General features: G+C 37.5%; 1 protein-coding gene across 9 annotated transcripts in view; it reads right to left on the reverse strand.

The window, feature by feature from the left end:
* IKZF1 (IKAROS family zinc finger 1) overlaps positions 1–23,091 on the reverse strand; it is an 87,204-nt gene that overhangs the window by 58,315 nt on the left and 5,798 nt on the right. For all 9 annotated transcript variants that reach the window (XM_081969796.1, XM_081969795.1, XM_081969793.1 and 6 more), the window contains exon 2: positions 10,393–10,446. In XM_081969796.1, coding sequence (XP_081825922.1) covers positions 10,393–10,446 — 54 coding nt within the window. The remainder of the gene's footprint in view (positions 1–10,392; positions 10,447–23,091) is intronic.

Genomic DNA, 23,091 nt, shown 5'->3' on the forward strand with positions numbered 1-23,091 from the left:
AGCGCTCCGAAGGCTTCAGGGAAGCCTCCGGATGGTCCTTGAAGCCTTCGGGGGGGGGGCGGGGGAAGCTCTTTTCGCCCTCCCCAGGCTTCTATAAAGCCTCTGGAGCCTGGGGAAGGCGAAAAATAGCTTTTAAAAAGGTGAATTTAGCTGACAGGGCAGCGCCTCGCGTGCCCTGACAAATGGCTCCGTGTGCCACTTGTGGCACGCGTGCCATAGGTTCGCCATCACGGGCTTAACCTCTTTTAGGAGTAGAAAGAAGTGCTAGAAATAAAATATTATATTACTTATCTGCTATTCCAAATTAAGAAGACAAAACTATGGTGCTTCAGGTATCTTTATCCATAATTTTGGTCTATCTTTTCCTAAACAATGAAATTACAGTGTTTTGTTGCCATTAGTAGCAATAAATTAGCCTCAGGTGATAAGGAAGAAGAAATTATTAATTTATTATTTAGTTATTAAATATGGATTATTACTCAAAACCTATTAAAGAGTGCACATGATGACAGGCATAGCATATAGCATAAAATATGCAAATTTCCAAGCAGACACATTGATTAAATGTGATGAATATGCACACTGAGTTATTGTATATTTTATCTGTTAACATGTATTAACATGGGACTTAACATGTATTCATCTTAATTATATGATGTGTAGATCATCTAACATCTTAGATACTCCTGGATTCTAATATTTTTTGAGAAGCATTTTTTCTGACACTATGTATAATTCTATATATATCAACATTATCTTACTTCACTCATTTTGTAAACTAAAACCACAAATTATTGTAATTTTTATTGATAATAATTCTTCCAACTCCTTCATAAAGAATGTTCTTTCGAGGTGAGATGACAAGTTTTCACAAGTCATGACTTTTATATGCCTGTGTCAGACATCAGGTTCATCACACCCATTTATGTTGTCACTTTGATGAAATCACAGTTTACTAAAGATGCCACTTGTAATGAAAATGATTGACGGGAGTACAATAATGACGGATTTATTTTTGATTTCTTGCCTAATGATATCTGGATGTTCTACTTTTCTGTTGTTCCCCACGTTATTTGCTGTGTGTGTGTGTGTGTAAGTATGTATGTATCAGTGACGTGCGGTGAGGTTTATGGCTGGTGAGGCTGGTGACATCATCAGGAAGGCGGGGAATGGGACCACGTGTGCTGGAGGCTGAGGCTGCCTCAGCCTCCAGCACACGTGATCCCATTCCCCGCCTTCCTGAGCGTGCTCCGTCGGCTCGTGCTCCGCAGTCCTCGAAAGCGACTGGGGAACGACGAGAACCTTCCTGCCTCTGCTGGACTTTGCGCAAGCTACTTGCGGGATCGCATCCTACCACATACTTCCCTGCGACTGATTCGCTCTCACAGGGAGGGACTCCTCCTGGTGCCGTCCACTAAGCAATGCCAACGGGTGGCGCCTAGGAGTAGAGCCTTCTCTGTGATGGGCCCAACCCTCTGGAATGACCTCCCCCCCGATATCAGAATCACCACCGACTTCCGCTCCTTCCGACAAAAACTGAAGACTCACCTGTTTCGTTTAGCCGGCTTGGCCCATTCATAGTCTTATCTTACCTCCTGGCAGATATTTTTAACTGGGTATTTTTAGGGGTTATTTTTAAACATTGTTTTTAATTGCTTTACTTTAGATACAGTTTTTACAGCCTCCTCTTTTGTATTTAGTATTTATTTATGTTTGTATTTATTCCTATGTACTTATGTGTTTTAATCTGACTGTACACCGCCCCGAGTCCCTTTTGGGAGAGGGGGCGGTATAATAAGTTTGAAATAAAGTAAAGTAAAGTAAAGTAAAGTGGCAGAAAGGTTCTCGTCGTTCCCCAGTCGCTTTCGTGGCTTCGTCATCTGGGAGCGCCGACAACATTTCTGCCTCCGCAGCTCGCAGGCGCAGACGGACGGAGGTAGCCAGAGTGGCGCCGAGGCAGTCCGGTGGGCGAGCGACCAAGGATCAGGCTGCCTGATCCTCCATCGCTCGCTCGCTCGCTCGCTCTTTCGTCCGCCTGGACCGCCTCTGTGTCGCTCTGGCTACATCCGTCCAGCTGCGCCCGGGAGCTGCGGAGGCAGAAATGTTGTCGGCGCTCCCGGATGACGAAGCCATGAAAGCGACTGGGGAATGACGAGAACCTTCCCCCAGTCGCTTTCGTGGCTTCGTTATCCGGGAGCGCCGACAACATTTCTGCCTCCGCAGCTCCTGGTCGCGGCCGGACGGATGTATATAATATTATAATATTATATATATATATATATATATATATATATATATATATATATATATATATATATATATATATAGTATATAATATTATATACTATTATTTCATGAAGAGAGGTGAGGCTCTGCCTCCCTTGCCTCCCCTGACCGCACGTCCCTGGTATGTATGTATGTATGTATGTGTGTATATATATTTATGCACACACACGTATACACACACACACACACACACATTTCCCCAGTGCTCATTCTCACAAAGCATCTTACAAAAACAGACACCTTAACAAGTAAATAGATAGCAACATTAAAACATATAGAATGGTATAATCTGCTTTGAAATATACATTCTGAATCCTCCTCTAAACAAAAAAAGGACCAGTCCTGGCTCAGCTGCAATACCAGGTGGTTTCTGAACATAGAGCCAAAATTACTAATGATTATCAATTTAATGTTATTTGTATCGTGATTAACAAAAGGCATTAGATTGAAGATTTGAGCATAGATTGGCCTGTATAGGAATAGGCAATCTAGTTGGTAACTTGGGCTAAGTCATGTAAGGTTCTGTATGCTGAAGACAGCACAATTTCACTGAACTATTTCCATCCTCTCTTAGACCAAATGCTTTTTGTAATCCATCACTGTTGCTGTTGACCCTATCATTTAGTATGTGAACCTGTAATGGGAGGAGACTCCCCAACCAAAGCACTTGCTAAGGGATGAAATAGATTTCCCCCTCCGTTCTCCATGTGACGGACTTCAGGTGCTTAGGAGAGACCTGATCAAGGGAAATGCTATTCTACCTTTCTTAGCAATAACTTTCATAAACTGGGGCAATAACTTTCATTTTTTCAAAAAATGTCCTTCCACTCAAATTAATACCTGGCACTCAATGAAATGTCATATGGAAGGAGACAGATTTCTTTCAAGTAGTTACAGAGGCAAAGCAGTTCCAGCCTTGAAATAGGAACCACATGCCATCCAGATAATTTACCTCTCTGTCGTTCCCCCAACTGTCAATAAGAAATGGGCATTTCTCTCTTCCTGACCCACTGCCCTTCTGGCTTTCTCAGGGTAAAAAGAACAAGATCTCCTTTGACCTGGACAGTCGAAGGTTTTTTAATAAAAGTATATTTCTGTGTTTTTTTCATATACTTGTGCAATTTGGAAGAGAGAATACTTGTTTCGATACTATAAATGTTTGTACAAATAATAGGACTGTAATGCAAGGATCAATAGGCAGGAGGATGGGTGCTTATTAACCCCTACTCTGCTAAGCTTAGTAACTTTCCTCTGCATGTAGTACAATTTATTTCTCCAGTAATTTACTGCAGCTGCACAGAACAATTAAAAAAAACTATGAAAAAATGGGAAATGGGATGTGTGTGGGAGAACTGCAGATGGGCAAGTATTCAGAATTTCTCTACTAAATTTCCCCTGAAAGTAGATCAGCACTTTGCTCTATCTGGTAAACATGGACTGCAAGGCATATAAAAGTTGTGTTCAAACACAGGCTAAGGTTTATAAGCAAAAACTACATCCTTTATCAGCCAATTGAATTTATCTACTTGGTAAAGAGCAAGGAAAATTATTTAATATGAATATGCTGTTGAATAAGCTGTTATCTGGACAGAAGAGACTGAAACTTTTTTTTAAAGTTCAAAACAGATAATAGTCAAAGGTGGTTCGGGCATATGCCTCCCCGATTCACTGAAGTATAAGAAGGGAGATAATAAACAACACAGACCTCCAAGATTCTGTTATTATACCCAATCCCAATAAAAGTAGTGTTAGCCTTTCTTGTGGCTTTCCTAGTCAGGTTTAGCCAAAGGGGCTGACTAGCCTACTTACAATGTTAAACTTGATTTTTATGGGAAATAACTGGCAACATTAATTATCTTTTCTTTTTATTTGCATTGCCTCTGGTGAAAACAAGCTACTTGTCATAAATATTGTACTGCCCATAATACCGTGTTTCCCCGAAAATACGACAGGGTCTTATTTTCTTTTTACCTACAAAATATGGCTTGGGCTTTATTATGGGGGGAGGGTTTATTGTTTTGGGGTTGCCGGGCGGCTGCTCTCTTGCGAGCGGGCTCCCAAAGAGCTGGGCACAGCCTCAGGGGCGAATGGCTGTGTTGCGCTGTCGCAGCAGCGCAACACAGCAGCCATGAAGCAACCACGCCCATGAGCAGCCATCCGGGAAACCCCCTTTGCAACCGGGCACAGCGCCATTCAGTGACCTAGGGGTATCGCCAAGCCGCATGAGCACCGGTTCATCGCCGCCCAGCTCCCGTGGCTTGGCACCTTCCAAATGCCAGTGAATGGCACTCTGCACGGCTGGAGAGGGGGGTTGCACGAGCGGCTGTCCTGCTCTCGCTCACCCGCCTCCCAGCCTCACGATGCATGGCCCAGCTCTCATTACGGAGCCAGGGCACCTCCGCCGCCGCCGCCATCCCAGCTTCCAACCCGAGTCTTTTGGCAGTGGCTGCTCTGGGTGCATGCTCCATAGTTGTGGGCCAGCTGCCTGCAGAGCGTACAACCATTGAGCGTGTGCCAAGAGCGGCCACTGCCGAAAGACTCGGGTTGGAAGCCACAGAAAAAGCCAGGCTGGGATGGCAGCAGCGGCAGCGGTGGAGGTGCCCTAGCTCTGTAATGAGAGCTGGGCCATGCATTGGGAGGTGGGTGAGTGAGAGCGGAACAGCCTCTCGTGCAACTCCCGTCTCCAGCCATGCAGAGCACCATTCACTGGCATTTGGAAGGCACCAAGCCGCGGAAGCCAGGCGGCAGCGAACAGGCGCTCACGTGGCTTGGCGATACCCCTAGTTCAGTGAATGGCACTGTACCCGGCTGCAAAGGGGGTTTGCCAGGTGGCTGCTCGTGAGCATGGTCGCTTCATGGCTGTTGCGTTGCGCTGCTGCAACAACGCAACACAGCCATTCGCCCATGAGGCTGTGCCCGGCTCTTTGGGAGCCCGCTCGCAAGAGAGCAGCTGCCTGGCAACCCCCCTCTTCAGCTAGGCACAGCGCTGCTCACCAACCTAGCGGTATCCTGAAGGCGCCAAGCAACGCAATCACCTCTGCCTCCCCCCAGGTTCCCGCGGCTTGGCACCTTCAGGATACTGCTAGGTTGGTGAGCAGTGCTCTGCCTGGCTGGAGGTGGGGGGTTGTCCAGGGGGCTTATATGTGGGGGGGGGGGGCTTATGTTTTTGCCCACCAGAAAAATGTGGCATGGCTGTATTATGAGGACGCCGTATTTTCGGGGAAACACGGTATACAAAGGAAATCTTAGTAAAGAAAGCAGTTTTATTCTGTCTTGCTTAAAATAATCAGTAACTTCATAATGAATTCAGATTATGTCTTCCTGCAGGCAAGGTGCATTGCCTTTTCCAACTTGTGAGTTGAAGCATTCACCAATCCCATAATGAATGAGGCCATAATGGATGAGTGCAGTGGTTCTATTTTTATCCAGCATTCAGTATTATAAATATATACAGTTTACATCATTTCATGCTGAATATCCAATTCAAGTAGTCCTCAGCTTATGACTCTAATTGAGCCCAAAATTTATGTTGTTAAGTGAGAAATTTGTTAAGTGAGTTTGCTCCATTTTGCAACTTTTCTTGCCTCATTTGTTAAGTGAATCATTGCAGTTCTTAAATTAGTCACAGGCTAATTAGGCACACACAGTGAGGTCTGGCTTCCTCATTGACTTTGCTTGCCAGAAGATCACAAAAGGAGATGACATGACTCTGCGACACTGCAACCATCATAAACATGAGTCAGTTGCCAAGCCCCTGAATGTAAATCACATGACCATGCGGATGCTGCAAAGGTCGTAAGAGTGAAAAATGGTCATAAACCACTTTTTTCAGGGCCGTTGTAACTTTGAACAGTCACTAAATGAACTGTTGTAAGTCGAGGACTACCTGTACTAGACATGGGTATCTAGTTCTTTCTGTGATGCTTACAAGCTTCATATGTGCCCAGCCTAGTGTCTCTCTCCTGCAGTTGGAATTCAGAAAATTATTTTTTTGTTAAATGGAAATCCCATTAATCTTGATCTCATTTTCTCTATTAATTTGTTCCAATTTTTTATATCAAATCTTAGAGAAAAATAAGTGATGTCACAAGTCAGTTGTCCTTCTCCTAACATCCGGCTTACTAAAGACTTGCTAAAAACTTAATTCTTACTCCACCCAAGCCCTATCCTGCTTTCTGATGCAGGTGTTTTTACAGGAAACCACACACATGAGATACTGCAGAAATTGAATTTCATTTCCTCCTCAATTTGGTTTTAGCTGAATTTGCCACTTATATATAAATACAAGATTTTAAAATTCTTTAGGTTCCTTTTTCAAACCTCCCTCTCTACATTAAATTTTATATTAATATAGGCCTATGGAAAGGGAAACACAAAGTAAACATAAATCGAACATAATTATGTAGGCCTAGATTAGAAACACAACTCTAGGCCAGATCTAGTGATATCACAGGCAGGAAGTTAGCAAGTAGGGTATAATTTATATTGGAGAAATTTAAAGCAATTTAACACAGCCACTGCTAGTTTTCCACAAACCTTCAATAAACCTTCAGAACTATTGAACAATGGTCCATAATTACTTTCATTGAAGATACCAAGGACTTCATGAAAGAGAAATCAGCCCAGCAATGAAAAGTGCCACAGAAGCATTCTGGCTGGGGTACACTAAAGTGTTGAGGAATGGGTTAAGGCAGGAGTTTCTGCAGCAAGGAAAGCAATGTACCCCAAGTTGCCTATAATTCCATTGTCACAGATTGAAATCTGAAAATGTATGTATGTATGTATGTATGTATGTATGTATGTATGTATGTATGTATGTATGTATACATGCATGCATGCATGCATGCATTTATTTAATTTCTATCACACCTTTATTATTTCTTCAATAAACAACTCAATACAGTGAAGATACTTAATAATCCTCCCTTCTCCTATTTTTTTCCACAACAATAACCTTAGGCTGAGAGACAGTGACTGGCCAATGGTCAACCAGCTGGCTTTTATGGCTAAGGGGGGACTAGAGCTCATAGTCTCTCACTTTCTCTCCAGGTGCCCTAATCACTAGACCAAACTGTGTTTAATAACTCATTTTGACATACATAACCAAACTGGAAGTAAACAGGCTCTCTATCTCATAACAATATCAACAATCTGGGATCACAGTGGCTGGAAACATAGCTAAGAAGCATCCTAAATGCTAATTTATGAACTGTGCCAAGAAAAACCCAGGCTGCCCTACTAAAGGTTTGTACAGAACTCTACAGATCTTACAGAAGAATCATATCTATTGCACCATTTGAAAAAGACAATCTGAAAAGTCTTATACAATTGTCACATCACATGCTTTTAAGGACATTCATTCTTTTTCAAAATGCAATTTAAAAAAGTAATCTGGGGTTTCTCAGAAACAACCTTATTAAAAAGCCTAAACAATAAAGAACCTAAGGGTGTCTAACATAAAGAGAAGACCAGTAATACTTGCTGACATTCTTAAGATTATACTCTGCCTTGTTATATTGTTATGTTGTTATGCAGTTGGCTAACTATCCACACTTCAATGGAGTAGATCTGGTTGAGGGAAGAATACAGTGGATTATCTAAGGTTTCATCTTAGACCCAGTACAGTTCTATTTTTAGGCAAGAAAAACCAAATACCGAAGTATGGAATAGGCGGTAGCTTGCTCAATAATAGTAACAGTGAGATGGATCTTGGAGTCTTAGTTATTCTAGTATTCTGTGGTAAATATAAGCCAGAAGTGTGCAGCAACTACCAAAACAGCCAAAGCAGTCCTAGGCTGCATTAACAGAGGGATAGAATCAACATCATATGAAGTGTTAATACTGCTTTGTAATGCCTTAGTAAGACCACACTTGTAAAAGTGGATCCAGTTTTGGTCACAATATTAAAAAGATGTTGAGACTCTAGAAAAATTCAGAGAACAACAACAAAGACAATTAGGGGACTAAAGGCTAAAACATATGAAGAATGGTTTCAAAAATTGGGTATGTCTAGTTTAATGAAAAGAAGGATTAGTGGTGATAGGGTAGCAATGTTGAAAGATCTAAGGGGCTGCCACAAAGAGGGAGTCAACTTATTTTCTAAAGCACCCGAGGGAAGGATAGAAGCAATGGAAACTATTAAAGGAGAGAAAATAACTAAAAAGAAATTTTCTGACAGTTAGAACAATTAATCATTGGAACAACTTGCTTCCAGAAACTTGTGGATGCTCCAACACTAGAGGTTTTTTAAGAAGAGATTGGACAGCCATTAGTCTGAAATGGTATTGGGTTTCTTGCTTTAGCAGGGGATTAGACTAGAAGATCTCCAAGGTCCCTTCTCCCTTCTAACTCTGTTATTTTCTTATTCAACATCTTCATAAATGACTTAGATGAGGAGATTGAAGGGGCACTATCAAATTTGTGGATGACACCAAACTGGAGGGAAATGCCAACACTTTGGAACATATACTCAAGATTCAGAAGGACATTGAAGTCCATGCAATAAGATACAGTTTGATGGTATAAATATCAATCGGAATAGAGCTGGAAGGGACTGAGCTGGAAGGGACTTTAGAGGTCTTCTAGTTCAACCCCCTACTCAAGCAGGAGATCCTATACCATTTGAGACAAGTGATTGTCCAGTAATTTAGGCAGGAAAAACAAGAACGGGTACAGAAACAGGAGTAATGTGAGAGTGTTTACAGTAGTGCCCATGAGAGTCCTAGTGGACCATTAGTTAAGTATAAATCAGTAGTGTGCTGCAGTTACCAAAAACCCAATAATGTCCTAGACTGCATCAATGGAGGGATAATATCAAGATCACAAGAAGTGATAGTACTTGGAATACTGCATACAGGTCTGGTCACCACAATACAAATAGATGTTGGCACCCCAAAAAGTATGCAGAGAAGAGCAGGAAAGATGATAAGGGAGTCTAAATCGCATGAGGTAATGGTTATTGGAACTAGGCATATTTAGCTTTTAAAAGAGAAAATTTATAGGTGACATGCTCGCCTCGTCTAATACTTGAAGGGCTGTCAGAGGGAAGGGGGGGGTTAATTTATTCTCCATAGCACTTGAGAGCAGGATAAGAAGTAAAGGATGGAAGATTATCAAAGAGAGATCCAGCCTAGAACAGTGAGAACAATTAACCAGTGGGAACAGCTTGCCTCATAGAGTTGTGCATGCCCCACCAGTGGAGGTTTTCAAGAAAAATTGTAAAATTATTTGTCCAGGCTTATATAAGTATTCCTGCCTTGGGCAGGTGGTTGGACTGGAAGGCTGTATTTTTAAAATTCTACAATTCTGTGATTATGTTCTCTATTAGTTAGCTACAATAAAATCTTAATTTTGTCTTCTGCATTTGGGTCAAGGTATTATTTACTCTTTAATATGTACATTTTAATGACCAGCTCTTTAATGTTTTATACAGTTTTTAGAAATATATATTGTAGAGATATCTAGAAGGATTAAAATTCCAGCTCTAATGGACTACGAAATACCCAGGTCTTTAGTAGATCTCCAATTACATGTTATTTTCTGTCTTCTCATACAGTAATGCTCCTTCAAGTGCCCACCTTACAATTGTTGCACAAAACAAACTGTGTAAGACAATTTCATTGCATAAAAATAAAAATTCAAGTCTAAGGAAATCTAAGCAAGGAAATCTGTTCAGTCTTAGGCTAATTATAAAACTAAAGATCATTAAGTTTAGAAAAATATTGATTGATAGTACTTGATAGATAAAATAAGAATTATTTATCTGGTTTATATTTGCTGTGTTTCATATAAAAAATTGTAATCTGTCTGGCTTTGAATTTAAAATGTGTCACATAGGCTCCTTGTTCTGTGAGAGAAAGGAAGATATATGCATACCAACAGGTATACGTCCCCTATTTCAGTTTTTCCCCAAATTTTGTTTTTAAAATCCATTACTAGGCTTGATATGAAATGGTAAGCCTAAATCCTGATCTGCATTCAATCATTTCAAAATATTGAAGCACCTGTCCTGACAATAACAAAAATGCTATGGTCTTAATAAATTTGAAGTCGGATGGGAGATTCCCCACTTTCTAAAAGTCATATTCTTTATATATCCCATCTCACCAGAAACTTGGGACATATCTTGAGCCTCATCTGTTTCCATTTTCCTCAAATTATCTGGAAAAAAAAGAGAAAAAGAAAAACCTTAAGCTTAATGTGAAATATAAAATCACAGGAGAGAACTGAGAAAGAGAAGGGAGTTGCTATTTAACTATGAGATTATCTGCCAGGACTAATATCCCCCCCCCCTTTCTTTCCTATACTGCATATTTGTGGGGTATCAGCCTGGTGCAGACCTTGATCCTTTTAAAAAGAGCATTACAAAGATTTATAAAAATATCATTACAAGCACAGGAGGACCAAATTTGTTATTTATTGTTAATTTCCTACTGCATAATAACCCAAAATGCAAACTGACTGCAACAAAATTAAGCAGAAAATTAAATGGCCCTGGGTCATTGTAGGCAAAGAATTCATTCTCTTGGCTGATCCATAGTTATGTTCTTTCTAATTTACTGAGCATGCATCGATGAACCTTGAGTCAGCTTGGTGACACGCGTACAATCAGCAATCAAAAACCGAAGCAATTTGCTGAAGAATGTCTCATTTACCCAGGCAGGCCTGCATATCTGAACAGCAACCGCTACTACCTCCATTAATAATGAATACACCTCAAGCAGTGGCAGATGGGCAAAACAGCAGCTTCAGTCTTTTGGCCCTCTCTTTTTCAACCATATTTGCTTCAAACCATACCAGCTTTCTTCCACATGGGGAATGGAAGCCCTCTCCAAAATAACAAACTGAACCCTGGAGAGAAAAGGTACTTAGGTTTTTCTGTTATACTGACAGATGGCTTGACTCCACAGATATGCAACAAATAGTGGGAATCTGCTTGCCCTTCTGTTACAACATGTAATGTTCCAAAGAATAAAGTTGCATAGTGGTCACAAACACCAGGGAGAAGCATGCCCAAGGTAGTGAGGCAGAAATAAAGCCTAGCTCTGGCCTTTGAGCATAGAGGTCTGAGTTCTCTAGAGTCTGCATAGACATCTGTTGGCTCTTTGGCAAATAAAAAAAAATCAGGTATTCTCAGCACACATAAGAATGAACTCATTCAGTAACATAGGTAACCTTGTTTCAGAAATGCAGTTCAGGCTCCCTTAGCCTTCTCACCTTCTTTAAACTACTAAGGGCTTTATCCAGTTTTTTTTTTTCAGGCACTTACAGAATTGTAACTTGATAGAATTGTCACAGAAACTTTGGAAACTATCTTTGAAGATTTATACAAATCTATTTATAGAAATCCTACAAATGATTTCTAATAGTTATGCCGCTCTAAGCTGTTGGATCTGAATGTTGGGAGGGCTATATTGAATTCTGTACAAAAGATTATGACTTGGTCTGAACTAAGGGGATTTCTGTAACTCCAAAGTGTAGAATGTAGCAGTCAGGAATGGCTTGTGGAATCCATTTAACACCAGTTTGAAAGAAACCATAGGCCTTTGTTCAAGACATTTAAAATTCTAAATGGTTTGGAATATGTAGTACCTGAGCAAAAAATGTTCTCCCCTTGGACTGAATAATTGACATTATCTAAATAATCAAGTTTTGAATTGAGGCAATCATTCCTGAGTGCTGCTTTTAGTATTTTGGTTTTTGTATTAAAAATGATAACATTATAGTGAGGGTAATTGTTTGGTATTTTTAAAATTAATTAAATTATTTTCAATTATGTTGAATTATTTTGTTGAGTCTATCTCATGCTAAAATTCACAGTACTGGGGTCACTTTTTTAATGAATAAAATGAATAATAAAATACAGCTCAGAATTCCTTTAAAGAAGACATGATACAAGAATTACATAGACCTTTAGACCTGAGACAGACCAATCTCTATTTTCTACTTCAATTTTCCTCAATTGCCACTGTTTTGTTCAGACAGATACTTCTGAAACTATTATGGATTTTTCACACCTACATTGTCCAAGGTGTGGATATTTTTAACACACATTTCTTTTGGGCAGTGGTAAATGTTTAGCAAACATTTATCTGGCAAATGCCTATACAGAGTTCAGAAGGAGAAAGTGTAGAGTTTTTTCTCTTGCTGAAAGTTAAGCCCATTGACATCCTACATATAGATGGCACCAGTGGCTAAATTCAAAATGTTTTACTACCAGTTCTGTGGGCGTGGCTTGGTGGGCGTGGCATGGGAAGGATACTGCAAAATCCCCATTCCCTCCCCACTCTGGGGCCAGCCAGAGGTGGTATTTGCCAGTTCTCTGAATTACTCAAAATTTATGCTACCGGTTCTCCAGAACCTGTTAGAATCTGCTGAATTTCAGCCCTGGATGGCAGAAAATGAAGAACAGACTACTCCATAGCTTGAAAAAAGGAGTGTTGACCTATGATTTAAAATACCAAAAACCCATAAATAAAAGAGATGAGGATGCATAAAAACTTGTACACTTCACTATCAGCAACACAACAGCACTCTCTATCAGCTGAGGACAGGAGCCTTGTTTAGAACAGCAAGCCAGCTCCTCATTGTCCTCAACAATAGGAATAGTTGCATATGGAAAGATTCACAGGAACAGACATGTTCATATGAGGATGGTATATATGTTATATTCATGCCATCAGATATCCATATGGATCATTGTGCATTTAATATTAAGCACTTGTAAGTGATTAATTCAACATGAGTTAAACTATTTAACAATGAATGTAAAATGTTCATATTTCCATTCCAGTCTTCTACTTTGCTTCTATCCATAATATTTTCACTAGCATAAAGGATCAATATGTTTAGATATAAGAATGATGCAGATATGCCTTCTTTATTGTTGTTCCTGACTTTTGATAGACTTCAGAAAGATCTGGTTTTTCTGACCAGAATGCTAAATGAGTCCATTTTATGAAAGTGTACATTATCATCAGTGACCGTCGGTATATGTTCTTATAATATATATTAGTTATTCTTGACTTACAACAGTTTATTTAGTGATTGTTCAAAGTTACAATGACACTGAAAAAAGTGAGTTATGACCATTTTTTACACTTACAACCTTTGCAGCATCCCCATGGTCACATGATTTGCATTCGAATGCTTAACAACCAGTTCATATTTATAACAGTTGCAAAGTCCAGAGGTCATGTGATCACCTTTTGCAATCTTCTGACAAGCAAAGTCAATGGAGAAACAAGATCCACTTAACAACCATGTTATTACTTGAACAACTGCAGTGATTCACTTAACATAAGTGGCAAGAAAAGTGATAAAATGGGGTAAAACTCAATTAACAAATTTCTCACTTAGCAACAGAAACTTTGGGCTCAACTGTAATCATAAGTCGAGGACTACGTGTATTTGCTTTCTTGTGTTGTTTTCACTTTTCCTTTTTTGGATCTTGATTTTCTTTTTATCTTTATTGTTGTATGCCAGCCAGAGTCACAAACTGTGATAAGAGATCTTTATAATTTTTAAAAATCAATAAATAATAAAATAAAAGTTTATTTTTCTATAGATATAGAGCTTGAGCCATCACAGTTGTGCATACAAAACCAGCTTTGTTTCTGCAGCTTTCACTTTACTATACCTGTCTTGTAATAAATATTCCAAACTAGCAGGCAAACAGAAGGAAATAGCTCTCATTATCACAATGTTAAAAAAGCTACAATGAACCTTGATGTCCATGGGAGTGTTGTAAATATGCAATACTCTTATACTGAAGTCAAGAAACTTAAAACAGTTTATCTTTGGTAATATCATAGATGGTTTTTTTTTTTAGATTAGATGTTTTTCCAGAATCTTCTGACAACTGAAATGATATATTTTGTTATAAATGTACATCAATTAAGTTGTACATAAACAGAAAAGATCCACTGTTTCAACATTATTGCTTTCCTTCTTGTGCTATGGATAAATAATAATTATGTTATTATTGTTCTGTCTTTCTGATAGTTCTTGTTATTACATTTAAGGATAGGATACAAATGTATTTAAAACATCCACAGCCAAAACTGCAATATATGAAGCTGGAACTGAATATTTCAAATTTTGTTTTCTACAATATACAGCAAATTTCATGCACAACTTTCCCATAAAGGAAAATACATAATTTTAAAATGTAAGTAAATGTAAAATCTTGGAGTAATAAAGACTGCTAGATTTTTGTCACCCAGTTCTGCAGTTCAGGTCTCTGACTAAACTGGGATTCACCAAAAATTAGATTTGAAACATTTATTCTATTAGTAGTTACATACTTGAGCAGGGCGAGCACTTTATCATAGATAAATTGGTATCTAGGCAATGACCAAAGGCTAAAATTCCATAGTGTCCATCCCAAGATTCTCACCCAATTCTAGTTAAGAACAAAGAAAACATCAAAAACTATTTGATCATGAGATGTAACATTATTAATATCCAGGTAAGGGAGTGTCACATATTAAGAATATTTCATACACCAAAATACTCTATTTTTGCATATATGTATTGAATTCAACCAGAATAAGTTGCATCTCTATTTGTAGTTTTAGATCTGTTGCTATATAAGTTCCAATCAATGCCAAGAAAACATTCCTTGAATTTCTCAGTATATTTAAAGATTGGAATAATATGATCCTCCACCCAAGTCATTTGGAACATTGAAGTCTATTACCTTAATTTAAACAAGATTTGCACTGCATTTTTTGTGCTTTCTCCATTTTCAGTGGAGCTTATTTGCAATCTATAGTATTGTTAGTAAGCTTCATTAAATGCAGTAAGAATTTTTCTACATAAATGTGTATTACCAATCAGTTTGACAATCCTGTCTACCTAGATAATACTCTATCAAAGCAGATACAATCTCTAACCATTTAAGAGAGAAACAATTATCCTTACATTATCCTTAACTCAAATGTGAAAATATGAGTTTATTCTTCAAAGAAAAAGGAATATATGCTAAGTGGAGAATGAAGAGAAAATAAAAATTCACTTTACAACAATACCTTTATTTCAAAGATCACAAAACATTGCATTAGTACTGTAAAGCAAATAAGTTACAAAAGGGGAAAGGCTTATTTGACTTAAGCAACACAGCACCTTATCTCCATAAAAACTCTATGTAAACTTCATGATATTACCATTAATTTGCATGTTTTTCTTTAATTTGTGCTAAAATGGCCATTAGAATTCAACTTGCAGAGTTGATGATAAATATGTTTATATTCTGCCTACTACACTGATGGTTTTGCCTGTTGAAAAAATGGGAATGAATTGCAAAGACATAGTCCACAGTACAGATGTGTATTCTTACCACTTGTGTGAAGGAACTTTACACAATTTATCATACCCAAGCCAGAACTCAGATGCACAAATTGTCACCAGACTTTTCCCAATTTGATTCACTTGAAAATATTTTTCCAAAATATTGGAAAAATATTTCAATAGTTAATAGTGAATTACAGCAGAATGAATGGCAATCATGGGTATTATCTGGAGGAAACTTGGTTTCCCTAACCTTATTCACAGAACTCTACATGTATTTGAGGGGGGGGGGAGAGTAAAGACACAGGAAATAGGCAATGAATAGCAATCTTTCAAAACAAAAAAAGCATTGAATTTATATCTAGAAATTTGAAATTTAATCAAATTAATAACAACAAATAAATTATTAACCATTCATGGAACTATCTTGAGTCTGTCCGACGTTGAAAGAATCTACTGCTATCATTTTTCATTTTTCAAAAAGTTTCTTTTTAAAATCATTCTTTAAAAAATTATAGCAAACATTGTGTGACATCTAGTGGGCTCCATTTAAACATGAGTTTAGTTAGGGTATAGGGATGTACAAAACTGTTAAAACTTGCCCAATACAAATTGTCACCCAGTACAAACTCTGAATGGATAAAAGGAAAAACTGTGATACATATCAGTGAATATAGAATTCAATGCCTTAAGAGTTGATGACAGCCAGCTATTTTAAGAAAGTATTAAGCAAGTATATTTATAGATTATAGGATATTGAGAATATGATTGACTTACATTCCTTTGTAGCAGGAAAAAAACAGTTCCCCTTTATTTTATTTTATTTTGCCTTTTTCTCTGCTTTATTAGCAGTTGTGGTCAATATGCTGATTTGAAAGGTTTTTCTTCAGAGCAAACCATTTTGGATAAGAAAACTTAGTACAGATATCAAAAGTTTATTACGATGCAGTATCTTTACCATCAAGGCATATCACTCAGTGAACCCAGTCATTGTTGCGCAGAACTGCATCAGCCATCTTAATAAATGTGAGAAAGGTTTGTGTGGCCTATAGGTTTACTGGAATTTCAAAGGCAAGTGATCACTTCTTCTTCTTGTTGCTGCTACAGGAGGCATAGCTATTTTGAAAAGGCTATTTGCTTTCTGGCTATTTGCCAGAAAGGTTACCGTATCCATCCCATTTTCTGCCCACCGAAGATGTTCACTGCCATTCTAAATTGTTTTTATTACCTTTTTCAGATTGACATCATATTACATTTTCTAATATTGTCTATGTATTGGTTAATGGTTTTTTAAAGAATGAGAAGCAGGCACTTTGCTTTGCAGGATTCCAGTTTTTGTTTTTTACAGATAGTCCTCAACTTATGACCAGTGGCCAGTGACATTTGAAATTCTGATGTACCCTCCCTATGTCCCATGACTGCATTTTGGGCATTTGGAAACTGGCCCACATTTATGGCTATTTACAGTGCCCTGCAGTCTCATGATTATGATTTATGATGTTTTTGTCAGAAACTGGCATTTTACTTATGGTTTCTGGCAAAAATTGCCCAGTAGCAAACAACAGATTTGCTTAACAACGGCTCTGTTCCTTTACAAACCACTGCATTTGCTCAATGACCTCCACATGTGCTTAACCACCATTGCAAAAAAAGATTGTAAAAATCAGGTCTGGTCATGTGGTGACCTGCTTTACAACTGTCATGACTTACAATCCTAATTGCAGAGCTCAATTATGATCATAAATTGAGGATTACCTGTAAAATAGATAACACAGGTGGATAATGCATTGGGAAGAATCACAAGGGACATTTACTTGTCAATCTACCACCAGAATCATCACACTGCACTCTTCTAATTTACAGTGCTGGCACTGTTCCAAACAAAGAACACCAGTCTTATTACCTGGTCCCAAAGTTTTGATTTGTCTAAAATCTCCTCAGAACAAGATGTCAGTATTCGTCAGCTGTTCTGGAAAACCTTTAGCCATTTCCTGTTCAGGAAGTTGCTACAGCACTCAAACAGTGATGGGATCTTCAAAAAGCAGGTCTATACAACATGCAGTCTACCCTGCACCCTCAGGCAGCCCACTAGCAGTTTTAAAAAGTAACACATTTGTCCCTGCCACCCCAACAGATTTTGCTCAATAGCAGCAACTGCATGATAAATAGCATCAGCTGAAAAATTAAGTGGTGGCATTTTGGGGGGGGGGGGGGGCAACAGACAGGGACAGAGGCAAGAGCTTCCAGCCTTCTCAGTTTGGTCTCCCTGGTTTGTGGAAGGGTCACTCTCTCCTGGAGAGCAGAGCTTGGGAAGATATCTTAATAATGACAATAAATGAGAAGTGCTTGGGCTCTTACATTACAGTTTGCTGTGACAGTTAAGGCTAGAAACCGGGATACTGTGAGCTCTAGCACAAAACCAGCCTAAGGGTCAGTCACTCTCCTAAGAAGGAGGTAATGGGAAACCACTTCTAGAAAACCTTGCCAAGAAAACTGCAAGGATTAGTCCAGGTAGTTGTCGGGAGTCAACACTGACTTGAAAAAATAATAAAATAAAATAAAATAAAATAAAATAAAATCCAGGCTTTTAATATCTTAATGGCTCTACCAATCCATATAGACCCAGACATGCATTTATAACTTTGGACAGTCCTACACTTAGACAATTTTGCCGAACTAAATACAGATTCTTATGGATGAATGCACTGAAAACCTTTGTCCAAAATTGAAAACTGTCTTTAATTAAAAGTATTCAATATCTCTACTAGCAGCTGATAATTAACTTTATTACTGGAATTTAATAAAGTAGACCTCTCAATCCCTATGAAAGATTCTACTTTAGAACCATTTTAATTCTATTTTTAATTTCCTCTCCAGCATACTACATACTATACAAATAATAACTAACAAAAAAGTCCTTTCTAGAAACAAAAACTGAGAAACATAGTAGTCTTTCTTTCTCAAATTTCCATTAAGTAAGTTTTCTCTCCAAGATTATCAAGATGTGCAAGAAACAAAGTTTATAATTAAGATCAATTCATTTCCTCCTCTGCAGTGTTAACACATCTATATGGAACTTTTCTGTAGAAAAAAAGGGATCATATTTAGTCATAGTTTCTTTTCTCAGGAAGTTAGATGAATTGACGGTTATAGTAATAAGCATACTGTTTCACATCAGGCTTCTACCTACCTAATGAATCCAATTTGTATCCTTCTTTTTGCACACACACCCAATTTGAATATGACTAAAATTACAGTCCTATCCATGAAAGGAAACTCCACTTTCAAGGGCCACAAATTTGAAGCTTTTGTGTGTTTCTATTTTTTAAAACAAATTAAAAATTACACATATAAACACAAATATGTCCAGAAAATCATTATAATTCATTATTCTGGATTAATCTCTTATCACCAAATTCACATGTGAGCAAGATGTTCTGTGAAAATAATGCATTAAAAACATTTCCTTCTTTTTGGATTAATTCACATTACATCCTGTTGAAAGAAAACATAGTTCCCTTTATAAATGGCATTTAAATTATCTTATTTGCTCTTCACATTTTAATATTTGAAATATGTTATGGAAAAAATATTACAAATGCCACATATTCAAGAAAGCTATATAAATTAACCCAATCCTATGCAAGTTTATTTGTGTCTAAATATAGTGACATCAGTAACTGTATGCAGGTCTAACTCTGCAAACTATTATAATCTCAATCATTTTCCCAGGATGTCAATCATTTTCCCAGGATAAAGAAATTTGTTTCATGCAGCATGAATTTGAGATCAGTACACTTTCCTATTGAAGTAGTTTTTCCTAGTCTTTGATTATGTGCAAATTCCATAAGTATTGCTTTTATTTCAATTTAATAGGTAAAGTCAACGTCATACTAAGTGGGATAATCAGATGCAAAGGTGATTAGATTTTTGAACATTTGGATAAAAGAAGACATTTTGATACATACAGCTTATGATACAGGAGTAAAATAATGTATTTGCCACCTGCTAATTCAGTACAAAGATCAGGGATAAAGAAGTCCCATTTTGCCCTCACTACGGTCACAATGTTTCCAATCCAGAAAAGTATCGTTTCAAGACTATCTTAGTTTGAAAAGAGCCTGCTAGCACTCTCTTTAAAGAAGTGGCCGTATTTGGATCACAAAAAGGTCGCATAAAAGGTAAGATTTTAAAGAAATTACAAGACATTCTGACATAACAATAACAGTGAACCTGTTTTATTCGTATTCCAATATGTTTAATGGAATGCATTCAATAATTCCTTCTAATTTCTCAAGACTGTTTAAGGAATTCCAGGTTAAAAAGAAAACAATCTTAGATTTCTGCACTTCAGATAGGTGAAAGGATTCCTAAAATGAGTTAATCAATTTACCTTCTCCTTGGGCCAGCTCTTTCAAGTTAACTTATTTTAGGAACTAACTCTAATTCCAAGTCAGAGTGAAATGAGTGACATCCCATTAATTTCAATGGGATGGATTAAAAATGATTAATGCTATGGTCTCTGACCAGGCATCAGTCCTTTTCACTATTTCAATTAGCCACAAAGAAAGATTCATTCTTGATGAGGGAAGGGAAAAGACATGTTCATTTTAAATCTTTCCCACAAACGTAAGTTAAGCTACTTAAATATTTGTTTTCTGTATTCGGTATTACTTGTTTCATTTGAATTAACCTATGTTTCCCTTTAATGTGTCATTTTTCAGATTAAGAACATGCCAAAGTATAGGCAGGACCAGGAGGAAAAGTTTATTTGCTTTAAATTAATTTAAGTGAAAATTAATTAAATTATTTGTATTTAACCCAAAATTTAGTGGTTACCTCTTGGGTAGTGATATATAACTTTGGGGTCTGTATAGGGCTTAGGGGTATCAGCTGATAGTAGAATAATACTGCAGTTGGGGGAAAACTATAAATAGCTTTTCTTCCAACTGCAACTCAATCTCAAGTCAAGCAACGAATTGTGCAAAAGTTGGTGCATCAATTCCTGTTCTAGAAAAATCTTCAAGTGATAACGGCATACTTTATAGTACTATTGGCATGATTCCAAGTTCATAAAGGGCCACTATTGGACCATTAGGAATTATGTCCACAATATATTCAGTTGTTCATAATTATATAATAATACATTGTGAATATAATTAATGATGGTATTTTAATCTGTAAATGTAATCTAATTTATTTGTACTTTTCTCTGTTTATTGTTTCTTTTTTGGGCTTGTTTATTCTTAGAATTTCTACCAATAATAATTTAAACAAAGAATAATATCTGAGTGTCCAACAAAATGTATTTTTCTTTTTAAAAAATATGAAAGCAGCAGCTCAATAAAAAAGGAATGCTCAAGCAATGTTAAGTGGGTAAAATGGGTGTGAGAGACATATGCACATGAACTGATATCTCCAACTCTAAGAATACAGGAAAAAAACTAAGGCAGTGATGTCTAATGATGCCTGCAGTTAAAACTATGTTGGCACCCGTCTTACCAATAGTGACTTAGTAAGCTCTATTTCAGAGTAGTATTTATCAAATGTTGCACTTTTATTTGCAAGCAGGCAATCATCTTTGAATTAAACTTATAGAGTCACAGGGCTGGAAGGAATTTAGAGGTCTTCTAGTCCAACCCATTGCCTGGCAGGAAAACATGTGTTATCCTAGACAAATAGTTGTCCAATGTTTGTCTTGAAAATCTCCAACAATGGAGCACCCACAACTTTAATTATTCTCACTGTCAGTAAGTTTCTCCTAGTTCCAGGTTGGTTCTCTCTTAAATGATTTCGTACCTATTGCTTCTTGTTTTGCACTCAGGTGCTTTGGAGAATAAGTCAACCCTCTCTTCTCTGGCAAAGGTGCCAGTTGGCCCATGGAAGAAACACAACACTGATCTAGAAATGCATGTGGTGTACCGCAGCAAGATTCATTTGCTGTGCATTTTGGATACCATATATTTGATTGCCTGCAATAAGTAAGCATTCCACACAGATTAATTAATAAGAAATATTTGTATTGTATTTATTTAAAGTGACATTTCTATTTCTGATTTTTTAAAACTGTAAAGGCTTTATATAAACAATCTGCTATTCTAAAGTGTATATGGCAGAGACTATTCACTGAGAAATCTTCTTTACATACCATGACTCCTGTGGCATTTCCTTATTATGGGTGAATGCAACATAGCTTTATTTAAGCAGCATTCATAGAAACAAATTGGGTTGATCAACTAGCACTGGCATGCAGCTGAAAACCCCCTTTTTCTTCCTCTCCTGAATTCCCTGCAATTACGTCCACTGAAACTGAATTGGCAAACTGATGAACAAATATCTACAGTTCACCCCATAAAACAAGACACCATGATCATATTTTAATTTTGGTGTAGATTAAGCACTTATTGCAAGTAGTTCTGTATGAACATAGAGTAGAAATCTCCTAGAAAGTTATAGGCAGTTATAGACATTTGTGCACATGAGCTTCAATGCTGTTATAGACATAAAGTTTAAATAATTGAGTTTAACAAGCCACAGAAGTTAATGCTTCACATTTATTTCCTCCGTAGTTATTCAGGTGACACAAAACTAATTAAGTTTTCCAGGAACACATCTTAATCAAGGAAAATTGGACTTGATTGAGACTGAAGAGGACACTGAATTTTGAAGGGGTATATAATGTCCTAAGTGATTTTAGGAGAGATGACAAATAGTGATAGATATTAATAGAAACTATAGGATTATTGATTTAAAAATGATTTTGTAAATTTCACAGAAATATAAACTACACACCAAAATCAAGGTATCTAAATATTTTGAGGATTTCTGCATTCCAGTTATTAACTTCATACTTGTTCAACCATGGAGGCTTTCACCACCACCCCCTTTGGTAATATTCCTTACGGAAGTGAATCTAACCCAAATATTGATCGGTAATTACTTTTTAATTTTACTTTGAATTGAACAAGGGCTGGAAATACAGACACAATAATCTATGTATGTCTGCATCGTTTTCTACTTCTACTGCAGGGTGATTGAAATGGCCTATTTCAATTGATCTCACAGAGCAAGCAACGAAAGCAGAGTTTAGAGCAAGATTTATTTTTAATACATGTACTTTGGTGTGGGAGGAGTTATTTGGATTTCAGGTTGCAAAGTAGTTGGCTAAATTTGTTCCATTGTCTTGATTTTTCATACAAGAATGAGCAGAGGGACTTACTGGAACCCTTCTGTGAAGGGTTATTGTGTGGAAGAAGGTTTCAGAATCTACTGTCCATCTCTTTGGAGAATCACTTCCACATAGACACTGATCTTGCGTCTCTTATCTTTGCAACATTTTCACACTGTTTAGGCAAGTATCTTCGCAACTTGTGCTCCAATCAACAGCAGCATTCCTTCTGATCTACTTAGGAAGGTCTCAAAAACCAGGTGTGACATGGCACCCCATCTTTATTTTTCCTTCGCTATCTTTTCATTTCACAAAAAAATAAATAAGTTTTTGTAAAACTTCAAGTA

The sequence above is a fragment of the Natrix helvetica genome (genome assembly GCF_964273705.1).
Source record: "Natrix helvetica genome assembly, chromosome: Z".
Classification (NCBI taxonomy): Eukaryota; Metazoa; Chordata; class Lepidosauria; order Squamata; family Natricidae; genus Natrix; species Natrix helvetica.